This window comes from Podarcis bocagei, assembly GCF_964188305.1.
Source record: "Podarcis bocagei genome assembly, chromosome: 14".
Taxonomy (NCBI): Eukaryota; Metazoa; Chordata; class Lepidosauria; order Squamata; family Lacertidae; genus Podarcis; species Podarcis bocagei.
Genome location: NC_138139.1, coordinates 46,411,796 through 46,429,743, shown reverse-complemented (window position 1 = coordinate 46,429,743; position 17,948 = coordinate 46,411,796). Strand labels below are relative to the sequence as shown.

At 43.1% G+C, this 17,948-nt stretch overlaps 2 protein-coding genes across 2 annotated transcripts in view; both read left to right on the top strand.

Annotated features, from left to right (window-relative positions):
* The window catches only part of BUD31 (BUD31 homolog), an 83,253-nt gene that overhangs the window by 11,224 nt on the left and 54,081 nt on the right, over positions 1-17,948 (top strand). The gene's annotated exons all lie outside the window — the stretch shown is intronic.
* Positions 1,138-17,449, top strand: ARPC1A (actin related protein 2/3 complex subunit 1A). The gene is made up of 10 exons (XM_081169678.1): positions 1,138-1,296; positions 5,320-5,424; positions 6,013-6,117; positions 10,154-10,376; positions 11,069-11,176; positions 12,075-12,287; positions 12,787-12,862; positions 13,857-14,050; positions 15,128-15,218; positions 17,057-17,449. Exons 2-10 carry the CDS (start codon positions 5,361-5,363, stop codon positions 17,093-17,095), a joined length of 1,113 nt encoding a protein of 370 aa, XP_081025804.1. The 5' UTR covers positions 1,138-1,296; positions 5,320-5,360; the 3' UTR covers positions 17,096-17,449.

Sequence of the window (17,948 nt, the reverse complement as noted above, 5' to 3'; positions counted from 1 at the left end):
GTCAAGGACACCATTGAGATATCCTTGAACTGATCAAGAGACTTGATCGATCAACAAGATCTCAGCCTTGCAACGCAGCCCCTTTGCAGGTTTATTCCAAAGTCCCGCGGAACTGAATGCAAAGGTTCATCCTATGTCCTGCCGTGTTCAATGAGGCCCCCAGAAAAGTGGGCATGAGATTATCGTGCGTTGACCCAAGGGTCATCTAGTCCAACCTCTGCAATGCAGGAATCTCAACTAGATTGTACATGACATGTATGAGACATGAGATGAGATACATTCCTCTCCTTCAGGCAGCCACACCACCCATTTTGCACCCAACTGGGACTGAGCCAACCAGCCTCTTTGTCAACCCCCCCATCCCTTTTCTGCACTTTAGCAAAAACTCTCTCCTCTGCTTTTTTCTTTTATTTATGTCACAATTTGTTGTGAGGGGGGGGACTCAGAAGAAGTATAGAATTATTACTAAAAAGTTTACAACCATATTTCAAAATGTACAAAGTGTAAATAATAATAATAATAATAATAATAATAATAATAATAATAATAATAATAATAATTCTACCCCGCCCATCTGGGTTTTCCCAGCCACTCTGGGAGGTTTACAGTATAAATAAAACATAGTAAAACAATAAAACAGAGTAAAAACAAATTAAAACACCTACAAACTTTCTGAACTACTAGATAGGCTTATCTAAACAAGAATGTTTTCAGCAGGCACCGAAAAAAATACAGTGAAGGCTCTGATATCAAGAGGCAGGGAGTTCCACAGCGTCGATGCTGCCACGCTAGACAATCGAGCTCTTCCACGTGCGGAGCGGGTGTAATATGGCACCTGCCTGCGCAAGCGCACTACGAGGAAGCGCTTTCCGAACCACCTACTCTTATCTGCGCAGGCGCAGTGAAAGGGAGCCTCTTCAAGGGAGCCGGCTTGCTTGCTTGACTTGCTTGGTTGCCTCTTTCCCACGGCAGCGCCTCAGCGCAGGCGCAGTAAGCGAATGCAGCCCGGGCTTCCAACCTTGTCCGAACCCAACACTCGGCGCAGGCGCCGTGAGCAAGCGAGGCCGCTCCGTCGACCGTTGGTCACGCATGCGCCTTGCGAGAGAGGCGCTCCGGGAGTGCGTTGCGCAGGCGCGCGGGGGCCGGGCCTGTGACGGAGCCGGGCCCTTGCTTGGCGGCCGCGCCTTCCTCGCATTCCCTCAGAGAGCGCCGCTCGGAGCGGAGTCGCGTTGACTGGCCAGAGTCCGCGAGCCGCCCCCGGCCCCCGCACCCCGCCGCTTTCCTCAGGCCCGGACGGTGAGTGAAAGGGGAAGAAGGGGTTAATTTCCTTTGGTTTCCCTCTTCCCTCCATCCTAATTAAAGGGGGGGGGGGTGAGTGAAGCGCCTCCTCTGGGCTGTGGGGAAATTGGGGTGGGGGGGGAGAAGATAACCCCCAGGCCCTTCTCCCCACCCCATTATAGGAACAATAATTGGGGTAAGGGGGTTGCCAGGCTATTATGCGTCCATTAAAACAATGCTGCATTAATAATAATAATAATAATAAATTAATTAGTAAATGAACCTGTATGTATTTATCATGTTTATTTTATTGCATTGAATTCTTATGCATTTCCTGCTGCTTTTTCCATTGACCTCACTGCAAGGTGTATATTCGTTCTCTGCCCCCCCCCCGTTTCCCCCCTCCTTCACAGCAAACCCTTAATTCATTTCATTTACAGCCCCTGCCCTGAAGCGGCTGACAGCAGACAGAAGGCAACCCAGAATGCAAAATATTGGAATAATCTTAAGCGGCAAAACACGGCATATTTATCTCGAAATGCACAAAGCAGGCCAGAGCCCTGTTCACATCAAAACAGTGCTGTGATAGCATAAAGCTTGCGATCCTCTGCAAATATGTCTGGGAATAAGCAGCACTGAATATGACAGGGTTTGCTTCATTGCCACACTCGAAGCAGCTTACGAAATTGTCTCACAGAAAAAGTCACATCCAAGTCTAGTATGACGAATGGAAATAACACTTTGCCCCTCTAGTGCCAGGATGATTCAGGTAGCATTTCCTGCTCTCATCCCTGGTGTTGTTTGGCCTCTGCCTACTAGGTAATAAGGCTGGGCTCTCATTCTGCCAGTCTGCCCTTACAGGCAACTGAGAGAGAGGTTCGCTATGTATTGATTTGTCAGTGCTCTTTTTCCTAGTAAATGGCCATATCTGCAACAGGTAGGGCGTACATGGAGGGAGGCATCACCTGGGGAACTGCAGGGCATCTCTGAGCACAGGCACATTGCATCTCCCCTTTATGGCAGCCCTGTCGATGAGGGTGCCAGAGGTGGAGGGCAGCCTTTGTTCCACCCCCATCGTTCTACCCGGACACTGAGGTCCAGCACCGAGGGCCTTCTGGCAGTTCCCTCACTGCGAGAAGCCAAGTTACAGGGAACCAGGCAGAGGGCCTTCTCGGTAGTGGCACCTTCCCTGTGGAACACCCTCCCACCAGATGTCAAAGAGAACAACAACTACCAGGCTTTTAGAAGACATCTGAAGGCAGCCCTGTTTCGGGAAGCTTTTAATGTTTAATGTATTATAGTATTCTAATATTCTTTTGGAAGCCGCCCAGAGTGGCTGGGGAAGCCCAGCCAGATGGGCGGGGTATAAATAATAAATTATTATTATTATTATTATTATTATATAATGCAGGGATTGTGTTCATTGTTGTGATTGGAAGAGCAGAATAGTCTTAGTAAGAAGACATAGGACTTCTCCCTTTATGTTTGAGAAGAAATCTAGGTAGTCTTAAGAGGAATGGGTTTTGGCTTCCAAATTTTTGTAGAACTAAAAGGCGCTAATGGAGTCAGCTTAATATTTGCCAAGCTTTAAATCAAAGTGTCGATGGAACTGACACTGTTACAGGTGTCACATAATACCTGTTCCGCATTTGCAAGAATTTGATGCTTTTAAGTGTAGAAGCGCCCACACTTTGGAACTCCCTGCCTATTGAGAACAGGCAAGTCACCTTCACTGTACTCTTTTCTGCACTTGCTAAAAGATACGTAGAATGTTGATGTGTGTTTTAGTCTCTTTTTAGTTTATCACTGACTTTAATTTTTTTTGAATGTTTTACATAGCTGTTTTTATCAGTAATTTTATTCTATTCTTTTTGCAAACTACTTTGAAAATCAAGCAGTGTATAAATTTATGAAATAAAGCGATCTAGAATAGATTCTTACTGTGAGCTGATTTGTACCTTACACTTCAACTGTTGTCAATGTTATGCATGTTTACCATGTTCAGAAAAGCTTCCACGCCAATTTCCACTCCAAATAAAAACCCCTAAGCTCCCACCTCCCCCAGTGGCATTTCTTCCCAGCTGAAGCCCATCTTCATTGGGAAGTAATATAAAAATCCTGATTTGGATAGCTGGTATTGTGGTGAGATGAGCTAGGATTTTAAAAATATCATAATGTTGGTGGAGGTGAGATTTGTGAGATGTGGAAAGCAACACATCTGTGTGGCAACAAGGGAGAGTACTTTTTTGGTTATCACCATCTTTTGCATTCTTTTGCCTTTTGCATTCTGTCCCAGGTGGTGACACTGACATCTTTTTGACACCAGATTAACACCTTCCTCTTCACCCAAACATTTGCTGGAGTTTCATCCACTTGGGTCAAGGCTTCATGTTACTGCCATTCTGGGTTGCAAATAAGTTTCTTCCTCCACCCCAGGAAGCTGGTGTTTTATGCTTTGTATATCCAGCCAACTGTTTAAATTTTCATTGTGGTGGTTTTCAATATTTTTTTGCTTTCAATATTTTTTATGCCCCTAGCTTGATTGATTGTGAGTTGCCTAGAGATTGGCCTCAGGTTTTGTTGGTGGCATCTGTCTGCAGAGACAATGGAGGAGGGCACTTTCAGGGGCGAAGTCAAACCATTGGAGAGTTACAGCACCTGCTGTGGCTGTAGAGACCGATATGGGAGGTACATGTTTAATTGCAGGTGGGGCAGATGAAGGCGTCTGGTTTTGCTGCTATAGCTGCACCATGACTAACAAACTAAACAGGGTGTATTTATCTGGTATTAGCATCAAAAAGGGGAATGCAGGTGAACTGAACTTTATGTTCCCCTTTGTTGCTTCACTGCAGTTAGTTTGCCCTGGTGACTTTCCCCCCAGAGGTAAGAAAAATGAGGGATCAGCTGAATGTCCAAATCACCCAGCAATTTCCAACCAATACTAAGGTGATTTGGAAAAACTATATCTTTAACTGGAAATAATTACAGTAGCTTTAAAAGCAGTATATTTTGGTTTGGTATTTTGGTGCTTCTGTGATTCCATTGCAGGTGATGAACTGTTAGGGCCTTTCTTTTTTCTTTTTTAAAGTTGATTTATAATTGAGTTTCTCTTTGCTTTCATTTGTTTTTGTCTTTGCCTGGATTTTTACTTTGCTCAGCACCTTTGTCTAGCAGCCAGTGGGCGTGGATGTGGATGATAGCATTAGTGTTTTCCTTCAACGCATATGATGGAACAGTGGTTCCTCAAAGTGTGGGTAACCCTTGGGAGAATAGTGATGTAGTTGTGCAGAAGTGTAGGTTGGTTGGGGTGGGGAGCTGCAGATTTTGATAATTTTAGATGACTTAATTGTTGCACCCATTATGCTGTGGTTTCTGTGCACATTCCAAGCTATAGGAGTCATCGATTTGACATACACAGTAAGATGATTCAGTTTTCTTACCTTTTAAGATGCAGTCACTCAGTGGAATATGCTGGCTATGAAGCTACACTTACGGTAGTTTTCTACCCTACTCATGACATTGTAAATTGTCATCTTGAGGCAGGTCTTTTGTCTCCTAACTTAAGCTTCTGCATACTGAGGTTGCTAAATGAATAATGCCAATAGAAGTTTCCCATTTAAAAGTTGGCAGGTCCTGTAAATGTGTGTGGTCTTGTGAGTTTCTTATACTGTCTTCTTAAGCTTGGATGGAATTAAGTTCACTTAGAAACTCAGTGACCACGTGCACAAGTGAGGGTGTAATAGAACTAGCCAGATGTTGTTGACCTACGTCTCCCATCATAAATGATGTAGTTACAGGTAGGAATCCGCGTTGGTCTGCCGTAGTCAAAACAAACAAACAAAATTCCTTCCAGTAGCACCTTAGAGACCAACTAAGTTTGTTATTGGTTTGAGCTTTTTTGTGCATGCACACTTCTTCAGATGGCAGTTGGAGTCCAGCAACATCTGAAGGGTCACATTCCTGTCTTAGCAGCATTTAGTATTGGATGAATACAAAAGTGGGCAACATCAAATTTAAAACATTTCTGCTTATTCCTTTCAGCTTCATCCCTCTTGACGCTTTAAGATCATTCCTTGTTCAGAATGTCTCTACACCAGTTCTTACTAGAGCCAATAACCTGTCACGCCTGGAACAGGGACCGAACTCGTGAGTATTGTCTTAATTCTTGTCACTTCATATCTGACAGTAAACTGGTGCAGAAAAGCTTGGCTGCAGAATACACATAGCTGGACTACTCTTTACTGAAAAAAAACCTAATGTTGCCAATATCTGAGGTTCTGTACTAAGATTCTGGATTCTCTTCATTTGGCCCACTAATATTGGGGCTAAACAAAACGAGTGCCCTGTAATTTCATCACAATGGCAGGCTTTTTTGGAGGGGGGGAGCATTTCCCCATAAAAGCAGTGAATAAGGTTGTTTAATCTTTTCACCACCTGCAACGTCCAGCCCCTGAGTCATTTCCCCCTCCATGTAGTTGAGCCCTTAAAGTACTCTTCCTTTTCTCACAGGCATTTGGTGGCCTGTGCTTGCCTGTGACTGGATTATATTTCTGCTTCTACTATTTTATGAGTTCTGCTTCTGTGCCATTGTTTTAGATTTTCCCTATTATCAGTGCAGTTTTTGTTGGAAAGACTCCTCACAAGTTTCCTGAATATGCTATGATTATTATTTTGAATCTTTCTTACTTAAAAATAGAAATATTTCTTATACTAATCAATTCATCCTCTTGGCAGAGATTGCCATTAGCCCTAATAATCATGAAGTTCACATCTATAAGAAGAGTGGGAACCAGTGGGTGAAAGCTCATGAGCTCAAAGAGCACAATGGACACATCACAGGTAAGAGAATTTTCAGCTGCAGCTTTGACTATTGGGCCTTTGAATATTGCAAGAGTCAAGCGCATCTAGTGAGGAAGTCAACCTGTTTAATTGCTTCTTCTCATTTTGAATAAAACAATACAGTTGCCATGATGTGATTTTAGCTGTGTCCATCCAGGTGATTCTCTTAGAAACACCTATCAATTGCTGTCAAAAAGGGTTTTGCCTGGGGACTGGGAGTTGTTTTCATGGATTTGTGCCCCATTCCAAAGTAATGTTTTGTTTTAGTTGTTCGTTTGAACTATTTTAAATTTCTTGTGTGCACCACTTTGTGAATGGAAGTTGAAAAGCAGCATGTATATTTTGTAAATACTTAAGATGCTTTGGAAGAATACCTTGCATACCTAGAATGCAGATGTTCACTTCCGTAGCTACTGTCATTTTTCACATTAGACTCTATCCCTGCCTGTTTATCTAGACACTCGCTTCTCCCTGAGGGATATTTGAATTGGAGGCTGGGCTTCCATTCTACCTCTGATGCTCTTTCAGGTGCATCAAACGCTCTTGCTGGCCAGCAGATTCCTATAACAGCAAGCCTGCCTGGAAGCAGTGGTATCAGACAGTAAATGATGAGCACTACTGTAGCATTGGGTTATAGTAACTCTTGTTCTCTAGGAAGCCATTTTAGCAGCAAGAGAATCCAACACTGCTGCCTCCTTAACCCTCCTTAGCATTCAAGGAAAACTCATAAGTGAAAAGGTAATACAAAACAAGCAATTAAAAGATGTCTGTTTACTGTACATGAAACCTTAATATTCTGTGATATCTGAGTTTAAATTTGTGTTTTAAAACAACCTGGCTTTCATTGGCATGCACTGTTAATGCATTTCGTGCAGTGTTTGTACATCTTTGTTGTGCCACGATTCTGCATATTGTAACATAGCCTAACCTCCCTCCAAGGATTATTGTGACACAAAAATGGTATATGCCCACATAAGCAACCCTGAGCTTCTTGAAGGGAATGATTTGGCACAGTAGGTATAAAGAGGCTGATAGAAATATAGCGTTGGTGAAGGAGCTCTGCACTGTAATAATTTATCACAAGGAACCATTTTGGAGCTTTTGGCTTTGGAGTATTGGCTTAGTTTATACTGCAGGAAGATGTGGGAGATCTGTACAGGACTCACATTTAAATGGCTATCTTTAGATCTGAAATAGCATCTTGCTGAGACAGATGGATTTGTTCCATCACCCAGAGCACCATTGCACTAGCTATACCTGACTTTTATTTTGGGATTCTCTTTCTAATAAAAAACGAGGAAATCTTTTTGCTTGCTGGAAAGCTCAGGTTCTAAAGCACAGTGACTTGGGGGGGGGGGGATGCACACCACATTTGCAAACATAACTTCTTTGCCCACCGAGCGTACTCAGTCCACATTGGGCTGTGTGTGTGTGTGTGTCTGTACGTCTGCAAAGCTTGGTGTTCCCGTGAACCTGTTGATTCCTCTGTCTTGTGCATAGATGCTGCCAGTTTGTCTACGTAGTAAAGATCCCCACTTGGAGAATGAATTCACTATTAGTATCCTAAGAAAGATATAAATATAATTCTCTCATTTGATATACGGTAATCTGTTGTTAGAAGGCTCAAGCAGCAGTAGCAGGCATGCACTTAGAAATGGATGCAGTTTGAGTCCTAAAGGCAGGTAGGATCCAGTAAAAAATGGTATATTGGGTGAACTGTGCAGACAGGGACACTGGAACACAGAAAGCGGTCTTTTACTGATTCAAACCGTCAATCCATGTCGATCTGTGGTGATTAGCAACTGCTCAGTGGTCTCAAGCAAGGGTTTTTCTGCTGTACCTGTGGATTAAGCTTGGGAACGTCAGCAAGAAAAACATTTACTCCTCCCCTGAGCCTTGGCCCTTTCCCCAAAGGATTGCAAATAATTCATCTTCATTCCTGCTCAGAAACATTTTCATATGACTTACTATCTTACACTAGCAATATTTATTGTTGGTTCTTTAAAGCTGTAGCATTGGAAACTAATTTGAGAATTAGCTACCATCATATCAAGAGTAAGCATATTTGCATTGTCATTTGAAACCCTGTTTGCATTGGTCATATGTAGTTGAAAATCAAACATTGTAAAACATTTTTGAAAGCCCATGAATAAAGTTGTAACTGTTCAGGTACTGCAACCACAGTACTTTGCTGAGACCAAGCTCCTAGAGCTCTGAATTTGCAGGGGGAGAACTGGATGCTACAATAACTTGCGTTTTTGAATCAAAGTGGTTCTTGGAACCCAGAGGCAGGAGTTGTCTAAATTCTGCTTTGATAAAGGCCCAGCTATTTCTTTATAGACAGTGGTTTGAGAGAGGCATCACTCTTCCCATACAGACTCCTTTTGCCCTTTCTTAAACACCCTTTGCAGTGTCCTTGTTAGCGTGTAATGCTAAACCAAACCATGGCTTAGCAGGAACGAGTAAATATGCAGGCTGCCAAAGAGGAGAGGGCGTATCTTTTCATGTTGTCTCTATTCAGGCTCATGGTTTAGCGCTTTCCAGACAAACCACAAGCTGTAGCCAAGGTTTGTGCTTGGCTTCTAGCTTGTCTGGGCCACTAATATGACATAGATCGGCGCATCAGCAAAGTGCTTGCAATCCCCTCTCTGGGAGCACAATAAGCCTTCGTTTGACTTCATGTTACATGCAAAGTGGGCCAGTGTGTTGAATACATAAAGCTGTTTTGTAGAGATGAGTCTACTGTACACATTGCAACCAGGAATCCTTTTTTCAAACTACCTTCAACTCTGAGAAAGTCTCCAGTCTGAGATATTTCCAAGTAAAACCTTTTATTGGGATTTGCTTACATGATTAGGAGAAACAGAGGAGTTTGTAAGATGGTTATTTCAGGCCCGTTAGTTGCCAGTTCATTTCAGGATTGTTTATACTGTCCAGGAATTTGAGGGTTCTATTCATATCCTTTCTTCTGGAGCAAGTTGTCATTGCCATAAATTTGAAGCTTTCCCACTTCTCGCTTAAATGTCCCGTCATGATAAAAATGGATCGTGGGTGCTCTCTTAACAGTTCCAGCCATTCAACAGCAATACAGTATGTGCTTAGAGAAGTTACTGAGTGGCAACTTGATGGCTACAAAACACCTTTTCCTTATAGACTCACTAAAGTCATAGCCACTGTGACTTTTAGCAACATTGTGAAGCTGACCTATTTGAAGTTGGATTTTAGCTAGTGGAAGAATAAGGACTTTAGCTGTATGTTAACCGTACATTTGCTTTACAGTGGTACCTCAGGTTAAATACGCTTCAGGTTACATATGTTTCAGGTTACAGACTCCGCTAACCCAGAAATAGTGCTTCAGGTTAAGAACTTTGCTTCAGGATAAGAACAGAAACCGGTCTCTGGCAGCGCGGCGGCAGCAGGAGGCCCCATTAGCTAAAGTGGTGCTTCAGGTTAAGAACAGACCTCCGGAACGAATTAAGTACTTAACCCGAGGTACCACTGTAATTCTGTTCAGTTTGAGTGGGGTTTTTATGCTTCCATAATTGTTTCTGTCCATGACTTCCAAGGCAGGATGGACTTGGAAATCTACAGTATATGAAAGGTGTTCTTCTGGTTAAATATTTGATATTGGCAAAGCAAGAAACATGGCGCTTTGTTCATTCTGTTTTTATGTGACTCAGCCTCCAATTTAGCCTTGGATCGCATAAACCCAGGCATGCGCTCCTATAAACTTAAATATATAAAACAACAACACCAACTTAACCATGGATGGATTTGAAGACAGAGGCTGTACTGATCTTAAAATGGTGACTTAAAGTAGTGGATTATTAGCTCCTGGTTTGAGGACACCCTAAAGGGACCTGATTCAGCAACTTTGCTAAAACTAAGCAGGACTCGGAAGTGTCTGGATGCCACCTGGAGTTCTATCATGGAAGAAATGCAAAATAAAAATGTAATGACTAGGAGGTGGTAGGATTGCAGTGTGTGATTAATAAGATGTGGCATCAAAGAAACCAAACTGTATTCAAACTTGCAGGCATTGACTGGGCCCCCAAGAGCGACCGCATTGTCACTTGTGGTGCTGACCGTAACGCTTACGTCTGGAGTCAGAAGGACGGAGTGTGGAAGCCAACACTGGTGATTCTGAGGATCAACCGAGCAGCCACCTTTGTGAAGTGGTCTCCTTTGGAGAACAAATTTGCTGTTGGAAGTGGAGCTCGACTCATATCTGTGTGCTACTTTGAGTCTGAAAATGACTGGTGAGTTGCCTAATGCAGATTGCTTCTCTTCTCATTCCTCAGCTTGCTTCAGCAGTGACAAGCTTAAAATATAGTTGGTTGGTTGTCAGTGAGGTCTTAAATTCTGAGGCTTCAGTGTCTAAATCTTTTTCTCTACATTATTTTAAAGGGTGTGAAACCATTTTGAGTCTATCTCATTATGGCAACAAGCCAGAAAATTGCAGGGTAGCTCTGTGTGCTCAAAGCCTTTCATTACATGCTTGAGAATGGAAACAATTTTGTTGCTTTTACTTGAGAATGTAAATGAGTTCTGCTGCTTTCAGTATGGCAAGAGTTTCAAATACCTTGCTAATGTTACTTTTGCAGCTGTAGCTAACAAGTTATCTGTAAAACATCTGTCTTGAATAAGTTTAATTACTTCAACAGTCCAGTTGCTCTTCTTTAAAAGGCCCATTATTTGTGGAAAAAATACTGTATATTTCCGTGTATAAGACTATATTTCCCCCTATTTTTTTCAAGTTTAAAATTGGGGGTCATCTTATACATGGATAGTGCATATGGGGGATTTTTTTATTTGGAGTCCCAAAAAATAGGGGTCGTGTTATACATGGGGGCATGTTATACACGGGAAAATACGGCAAATTTTTGCACAGCTGTTTTGGTGCTGAAGCAACGATTACAAATTTCTTACTGATTTTTCTCCTCCCCTCCAGGTGGGTGAGCAAGCACATTAAGAAGCCCATTCGCTCCACTGTCCTTAGCCTAGATTGGCACCCCAACAATGTTTTGCTTGCAGCTGGATCCTGTGACTTCAAATGCAGGTGAGAGAATGCAAAGCACTTTTGGATGTGGATTTGGGTGAATGCTCAAACTGATTAGCACCAGTTCTTTCACACCCTGCATGTCCAATGGCTCTGCCAGCAGCAGATGGGAAGACTGCAGCAAGAGGCAGCAGCGAAAAGGTGACCAAATTTGGGGGAAGGGTTTGGATAATAAGTATTCCAGTATATGGCAAACAGTTCACCGACATGGCAGCCATCAAGTCAGCCTACTTTGACAAGTACTGCTCTTGCGATGTCCAGAGCAATTCTGTGCTGCAGATGTAAACAATAGGAGTTCATGCTCAAAGTGGGAACTGTCGCACATGGCTTTTTTGAATTTTCTGAATTCACTTCCAGGTGTGAAAGGGTTGGTGAGTGTCAGCCATGTTGAGTTTGTGTAGTTGATGTCCATAATCCAGATTGGGAGTGTATCAGTTTACATGTTGATCGCTCCCATACCAAAATGGAACAATGGGACCTGTGGAAGTGGAACTGCAACCATAGCACCACACCCCATGCACAAGCTAGCTCCTCTTCTGCAGTTTTCTCTTTGGCACTACAGCCCCTGGGTTAGGAAGTCTGCCTGGTTTAGTGTCACATGTCAGCCTTCCTGTGGCCCGCAGCTTGCACTCTGCCTCTCTACTTGGCCTCTAATTATCTTGGTAGACATACCTCATTTATATAGCTATTAATAAGAAATATAAATTAAACTAAACACTGCAATATGTTAAATGTTCACATAAACTGCTGTTAACTACATTGGTAGAGCTTTACGTGAGGCTAGTTTGCTGACTTTGATACTTGAGTTGCCTATGAAATTAGAAATTTCATTTCTGCACAAAGGTAGGCTTGAATCCCACCCCCCTCCTAATTTCCTCTTCTGCCTCTTTGTTTGCAGAGTGTTTTCAGCTTACATTAAGGAAGTGGATGAGAAACCGGCCAGCACACCCTGGGGATCCAAAATGCCCTTTGGGCAGCTGATGGCTGAATTTGGTGGCGCAGGAAGTGGTGGTTGGGTCCACAGCGTCAGTTTTTCCGCCAGTGGCAACCGCTTGGCCTGGGTCAGCCATGATAGCACTGTGTCGGTTGCAGATGCCTCCAAAAACATGATGTAAGTAATGTAGCAGAATCTTAGGGTGAGTTTCCTTGACATGGTGATCATAATCTTCCTACTTAAATGTAGTAGTGTGTTGATGTATATTTGCTCAGCATATTTATAGGCCAGGGATGGGGAACTTTTGGCCCTCCACATTTGCTATGCTGTAGCTCCATCATCCATGATGTTTCGCCATGCTGGCTGGGGCTGATGGGAGTTGGGGTCCAGCAACAACTGTGGGCTACAGATTCCCCATCCCGGCCATGGGCAGCTGGTATCCTGGTTGTAATTCACGACAAGTAGGGACTGGGATGAATGTACAGCCTAATATCAGAACTAATTGTCTGGTTCATACTTTAACAAACGGTATCAAAATTACCTAGCCAAATGAGCCAAGGCAGTCATGAAACTGGGTAATAATGCCAGATTCTGTCCTAACCAGCTGGTAAGAGGGGTACTTTTTTATGAGATTTCTGTGTGATGCATCATTAACAAGTGATCTTCTTGGGTTTAGGATCTCGCAATTGAAAACAGAATTCCTCCCATTGCTGAGTGTGTCGTTTGTCTCCGAGAACAGTGTGGTTGCTGCTGTAAGTGCCTTCTGTCTTTGACTTGCATCAGTTTTTTTAGGGACAACTATCATTGCAAAGACTTAATGTTACCTTGTTGATGCTTCTTACTAGTCGCCCTGTTCAAAAGCCTTGATGTCTTGATTGCATACTGATTATTGTACAGATACAGTATTGCTTAATCTAAAGCAGCTTCAGATTATCTCAGGCACTATGTGTGTTGTAGATACGTTTGTGTGCAATGAACAAGCATTTCCATTTTTGTCACATTCACATGGTGAGCCCATTTGTTAAGCAACCTTGAACAATTACAGCTTCACAGCATTCTCAGTGAAGGGCATACATGTGTGTTGGTTTATTTATCATTCCACTAGCAGCCTTGTGTGTGGCATTTCTCATTCTAAAAGAATCAGTAGCTAAAATCAGTGTAGTTTTGAAACGTTCAGCCCACCATGTTGATTGAAAATGGTATCCAGTTTGTATTCAAACATAGACAAAAACCTGCTCCTAGGTCACCAGAACTTTCATGCAAAATTTGGTTATGGCATCTTAAGCGTTGTCCGAATACATAATGGGCAAACAGCTTTCAAGAACACATGGTAGATTTATTTATATTCTGCCTTTCCTTTAAAGAGCTCGAGGTGGTGTATGTTGCTGTTCCCCACCCACTTCATCCTCCCAGCAGCCCTGTGGAGTAAGTTGTGCTAAGAGACAATGACTCGCACAGAGACACTAAGTGAGCTTCATGGCTAAATGAGGATTTGAAACTGGGCCTCCCCTAGTCCTAGTCTGACCTCTACACCGCACTGGTGAACTGCAGGAAGGTTTGTTGTTGTTGTTGTTTGAGGTGGGGGTGTTCTTCATGGAAGTCATTTCTGTGTAGGAAAGTTGTAACCTTTGAAGCTGCCCTTAGCTTGAAGACTTAAGCTTTTTAAAAGAAGGTGGCCAAGCCCAAGGAAGTAATTGGTAGTAGGTTTGGAGCACCAGCTAGACACATTCTGCTGATTTGTTACAGGGCCATGATTGCTGCCCGATGCTCTTCAACTGTGACGACCGTGGTACCCTCACCTTTGTCTCCAAGCTGGACATTCCTAAGCAGAGCATACAACGCAATATTTCGGCCATGGAACGTTTCCGCAACATGGACAAGAGAGCCACTACGGAGGATCGCAACACTACTCTGGAGACGCTGCATCAGAACAGCATCACGTAGGTGGCACAGGGCTCAAGCTGCAGCCTACCTGGCCTTGAAACTTGTAGAGTCTGTTACTTGTATTATTCCAGCATCACAGGAAGAAGCATTGCAGCTCCCCTCCTTCCTGCGCTGCCAGGTAGCATGAGGAGCCTTGGACTGTGCTCTTCTCCACTTCAGATAACTTGGCCATTCCTGATGTGGAAAGGAGCCCCCATGAGAATGTTAAGTTCCAGGTCAAGATGCACATGTCAGAAGGTGATGAACGCTGCTAGATCAGCTGAAACGCCCATGGTAGTCCAGCATTCCTGTTTTCACAGTGGCCAACCAGGTGCCTTAGGGGAAGCCTACAAGCAACAGCACTCTCCCCACATGTGTGAACCAGCTCCTGGTATTCAGAGGCATGCTGCCTCCAGCACTGTAGGTAGAACATAGCCTAGTAGCCATTGATAGCTTTATTCTCCATAGTCTCTGAAAGTCATCCCTTCCCCAGTAGCTTCTCTACCTCACCTGATTCTCAGAGGTATATTGCCTCTTTACATTTAGTGAACAACAGAAGATGCTACCTTGTGATACTTTATTTCTCCACAAGTGTGTCATTGCAAGTAGCAAAGTGTGAAACCCACAATAAAATCGGAGCTCCACAACCCATGGGTAGCAAAGACCATTTTTATTCCAGCAAGTTTTTTCCTAGATGCTGCTTTTAAAATATAATTGGCTTCTGTTTCTCCTTTGTATTGTTGCTTTTATTTATTAATGTGTTTTAGTGTTTTGGACATTTATAAATATAGCTTGGTTAGCTGCCGTTTTTTCATATAGAAAATGGGTATAAATATTTGAATCAATAGCTCTAACATGAATGTGGCTGCAGGTAATTTTGCAGTTATTGCTGGAGGAAATCCTTTTATCAGGTTGCATGCATTCTGCCTACTCCATTCTGGCTCAGTAAGGTTATACTCAATCACCATGACAGGATGGGGAAAAATGATTTGCGCTCTGTTTCTTAATACAGCGCAAAATGTCCAGGGCTAAGTGTATTGGAATAAGCCTGTTTCCTCCTTCAGAGATTAAAGCTGTCTCTTTTCTCCTTGCAGCCAAGTGTCTATTTATGAGGTGGACAAACGAGATTGCCGCAAGTTCTGCACCACTGGTATTGATGGAGCAATGACCATCTGGGACTTCAAGGTCTGTTTTGACAACACTGCCCACACCAAATTAGCACCCTGCTGTTAATATCTTGTAGGCCAGCACTAGGGTTAATTGTTTTAGCAATAGGGACTAGGGGATACTGTTGTCAAACTTTGAGGGCATTGTCCCCAAATGGCTTATTTGGCAGATGGTGCTACTCAAGACTAATTTTGTTAAACGGGGTCATTTCTGTCCCTTTTAAGAATTTTGGTAGTGCTTTGTTTGTCCTCCATCTCCTCTCTGCTTGGCTTTTTGCAATAATCCAGCTGTGGCTAGGACTGGGGTGAAGCCTTGGATCCTAAGAAATCAATTTAAGGAAATGAATAGAAGAAAAGTTTCCCATCCACTCAGTTTTGGATGATTCTCCTGCCCCCTGTTTCACATTGTTCAAGAAGGCCCCCAACCCCAAAGAGAGGTTTTTCAGGGGCACAACTGGCTGCAGGGGGAGGAGGCAAAAAAAGGATATGTAACTCCTACTATGAACTTCCTTAAGTTGTTCTTAATAGAAGAACCTACTGGATAAGGCCAATGTCCTGTTCTAACTGGAAGAACTGTGCATGCCACAGTATTGTTTGCCTGCAGAAAGTCCCAGGTTCAGTCCCTGGCATCTCTTACAGCAAGTGATGTGGAACACATTTGCCCAATACTCTGCAGAGTCTTTGCCGGTCAGAGTGGATGGACAAACAGTATTAAGACAGCTTCCCATGTAGGTCCTCTGGTTTCCCTACACAGCAGGCTGCTGGAGGATCACAAGGTCACTGAAAACTATGCTGCATGCACGGGGGAAAGTGTACAAAACAGCGAATGGTGTTTCTTCTCTCGTTTCCTGTGCTTGCAATAGAGTGCTGAATTCGAGGGGGAGGGGGAAGTTTAAATGAATTTTGCTTTGCATGTGCAACCTTCCTGTCATTTCCTTTCACTGCCCAGTAGGTGTCTCTGTCTCATCGGCTTCTCCTGAGATTCCAGGATCTAGACAGGAAGACTTGAAGTTGGGGGACTGGAGGCTAATATTTCCTGCCATGGCTTTGCACAGCCATAGTCCTCAAGCCATGACCATGTTAAACTGCATACTGACTCCTATGTTGAATGGCAGACATTTGCCACTTTTGGGTTGTCTCCAACTGCTCTGAGCAGACTCATTTAGATGATTAGACGTGACTGTTTGCATCAATTCATATGAATTTTTATTTTAAAATTTATTTTATTTATTTGGTTTATGTACTGCCCTTTATGAAAAGATCCCAGGGCAGTGTACAACATTAAAAACATGTCTTAAAAAGACAGCATAATAAAATAATCATAATAGCAGTAATAAGGTGCTATCCTAACCATGTCTACTCAGAAGTAAGTCCCTTTGAATGCAGTGGGAGTTACACCCAAGAAAGTGGGGTTAGGACTGCAGCTGTTGTCGGGGCTGCACAAAAAAACTTCCCAGTAACTTGTGCACCACGAAAGGCTGAATTCTCACATTCTGGGTTTTTTGCATTTTGCCCCAAAATTGTAGAGGGGCAAAGAGCTAGGCGTTGAAGCCCCTTGCTATTGATAACCACAGAAAAATCTTACTCATATTCTCTCCCTCTTGCCCCCCTTTTATGGGTTCTGAAATTTCAGCAGGTATTGCCTGCATGCCTTTGGGCACATTTTCTTACTCATAGGGACTAGGAAATTCTGACCTCCTTGCTTTTTAATAACAGCAGAGTGTCGCAGCTGAATTTTGTGCTCAGGATTCTGTTCTGCACTCCCATGGAACTGCAGCTTCCCCCCAGCAGCCATGGCTAATGGTTTCTCTCTCTCTCTCTCTCTCTCTCTCTCTCTCTCTCTCTCTCTCTTTCTAGACATTAGAGTCCTCGATCCAGGGGCTGCGGATCATGTAAATCTGACTCTCTGTTCTCTAGCAAGACAACTCGTTCTGGCGCCTGCACAGACTTGAAAAGGGATGGTGAAGATAGGTCACTTTTTGAAGCACTGAGAAAATGACGACATGGTGGATTTTTTTTCTTTTCCTTTTCATCCCCCAATTTTGGTGAAATGTGTTGGTTTGAAAATCAGCTGTGATTGTGGTATATATTTGGCTTTGTTTTTATTATTATTATTGGTTGTTTCATTCCATTCTTTGCCAAAGCTGCTCCTTAAAATAGTTTATTGCAGGAAGTATGAATCACTAACTTAAAAGGGGAATTTTGTGTAAACATGTCTGCTAGAAAATAAAATTTTAAACAAACTCCAAATGTTCTCTGTGAAATTCCTGTGTGCATATAATCCAGTGGAAGAGATTCAGAATGGCATGAACTATGTGACATGAAACGCATAACGGTCCCTTGTTTTTCCCATCTTTCAAAATGTCAACGGGTGGGTGGAGTGCAGGAAGATAGCACAGAGAAAGGGGGTCTAAAAAATCCTCCCCCAGTCTGCTGTCCCAATTCAGCTCCCATCACCCCAAGCTAACATGGCTGATGGCCAGGGATGTAAGGAGCTGGACCCAGTGTTGGGAAAGAGCGATTAGCTTATGGTGTAATAATATGGCCTAGATAGTGCTGTGCCATGAAACCTCTACCTACTTATCTCCATATGTTAGTTACATCACTTTCGGTTTACATTTGCTCAGTGATAGAGCATCTTCTCTGCATTGCATAAGGCCCCAGCTCAGTCCTTGGCATCTCCAGGTAAGGGTTGGGAGAAAACTCTTGAACTTCTGGAGAGCTGCTACTAGTCAGCGTTGACCTTACT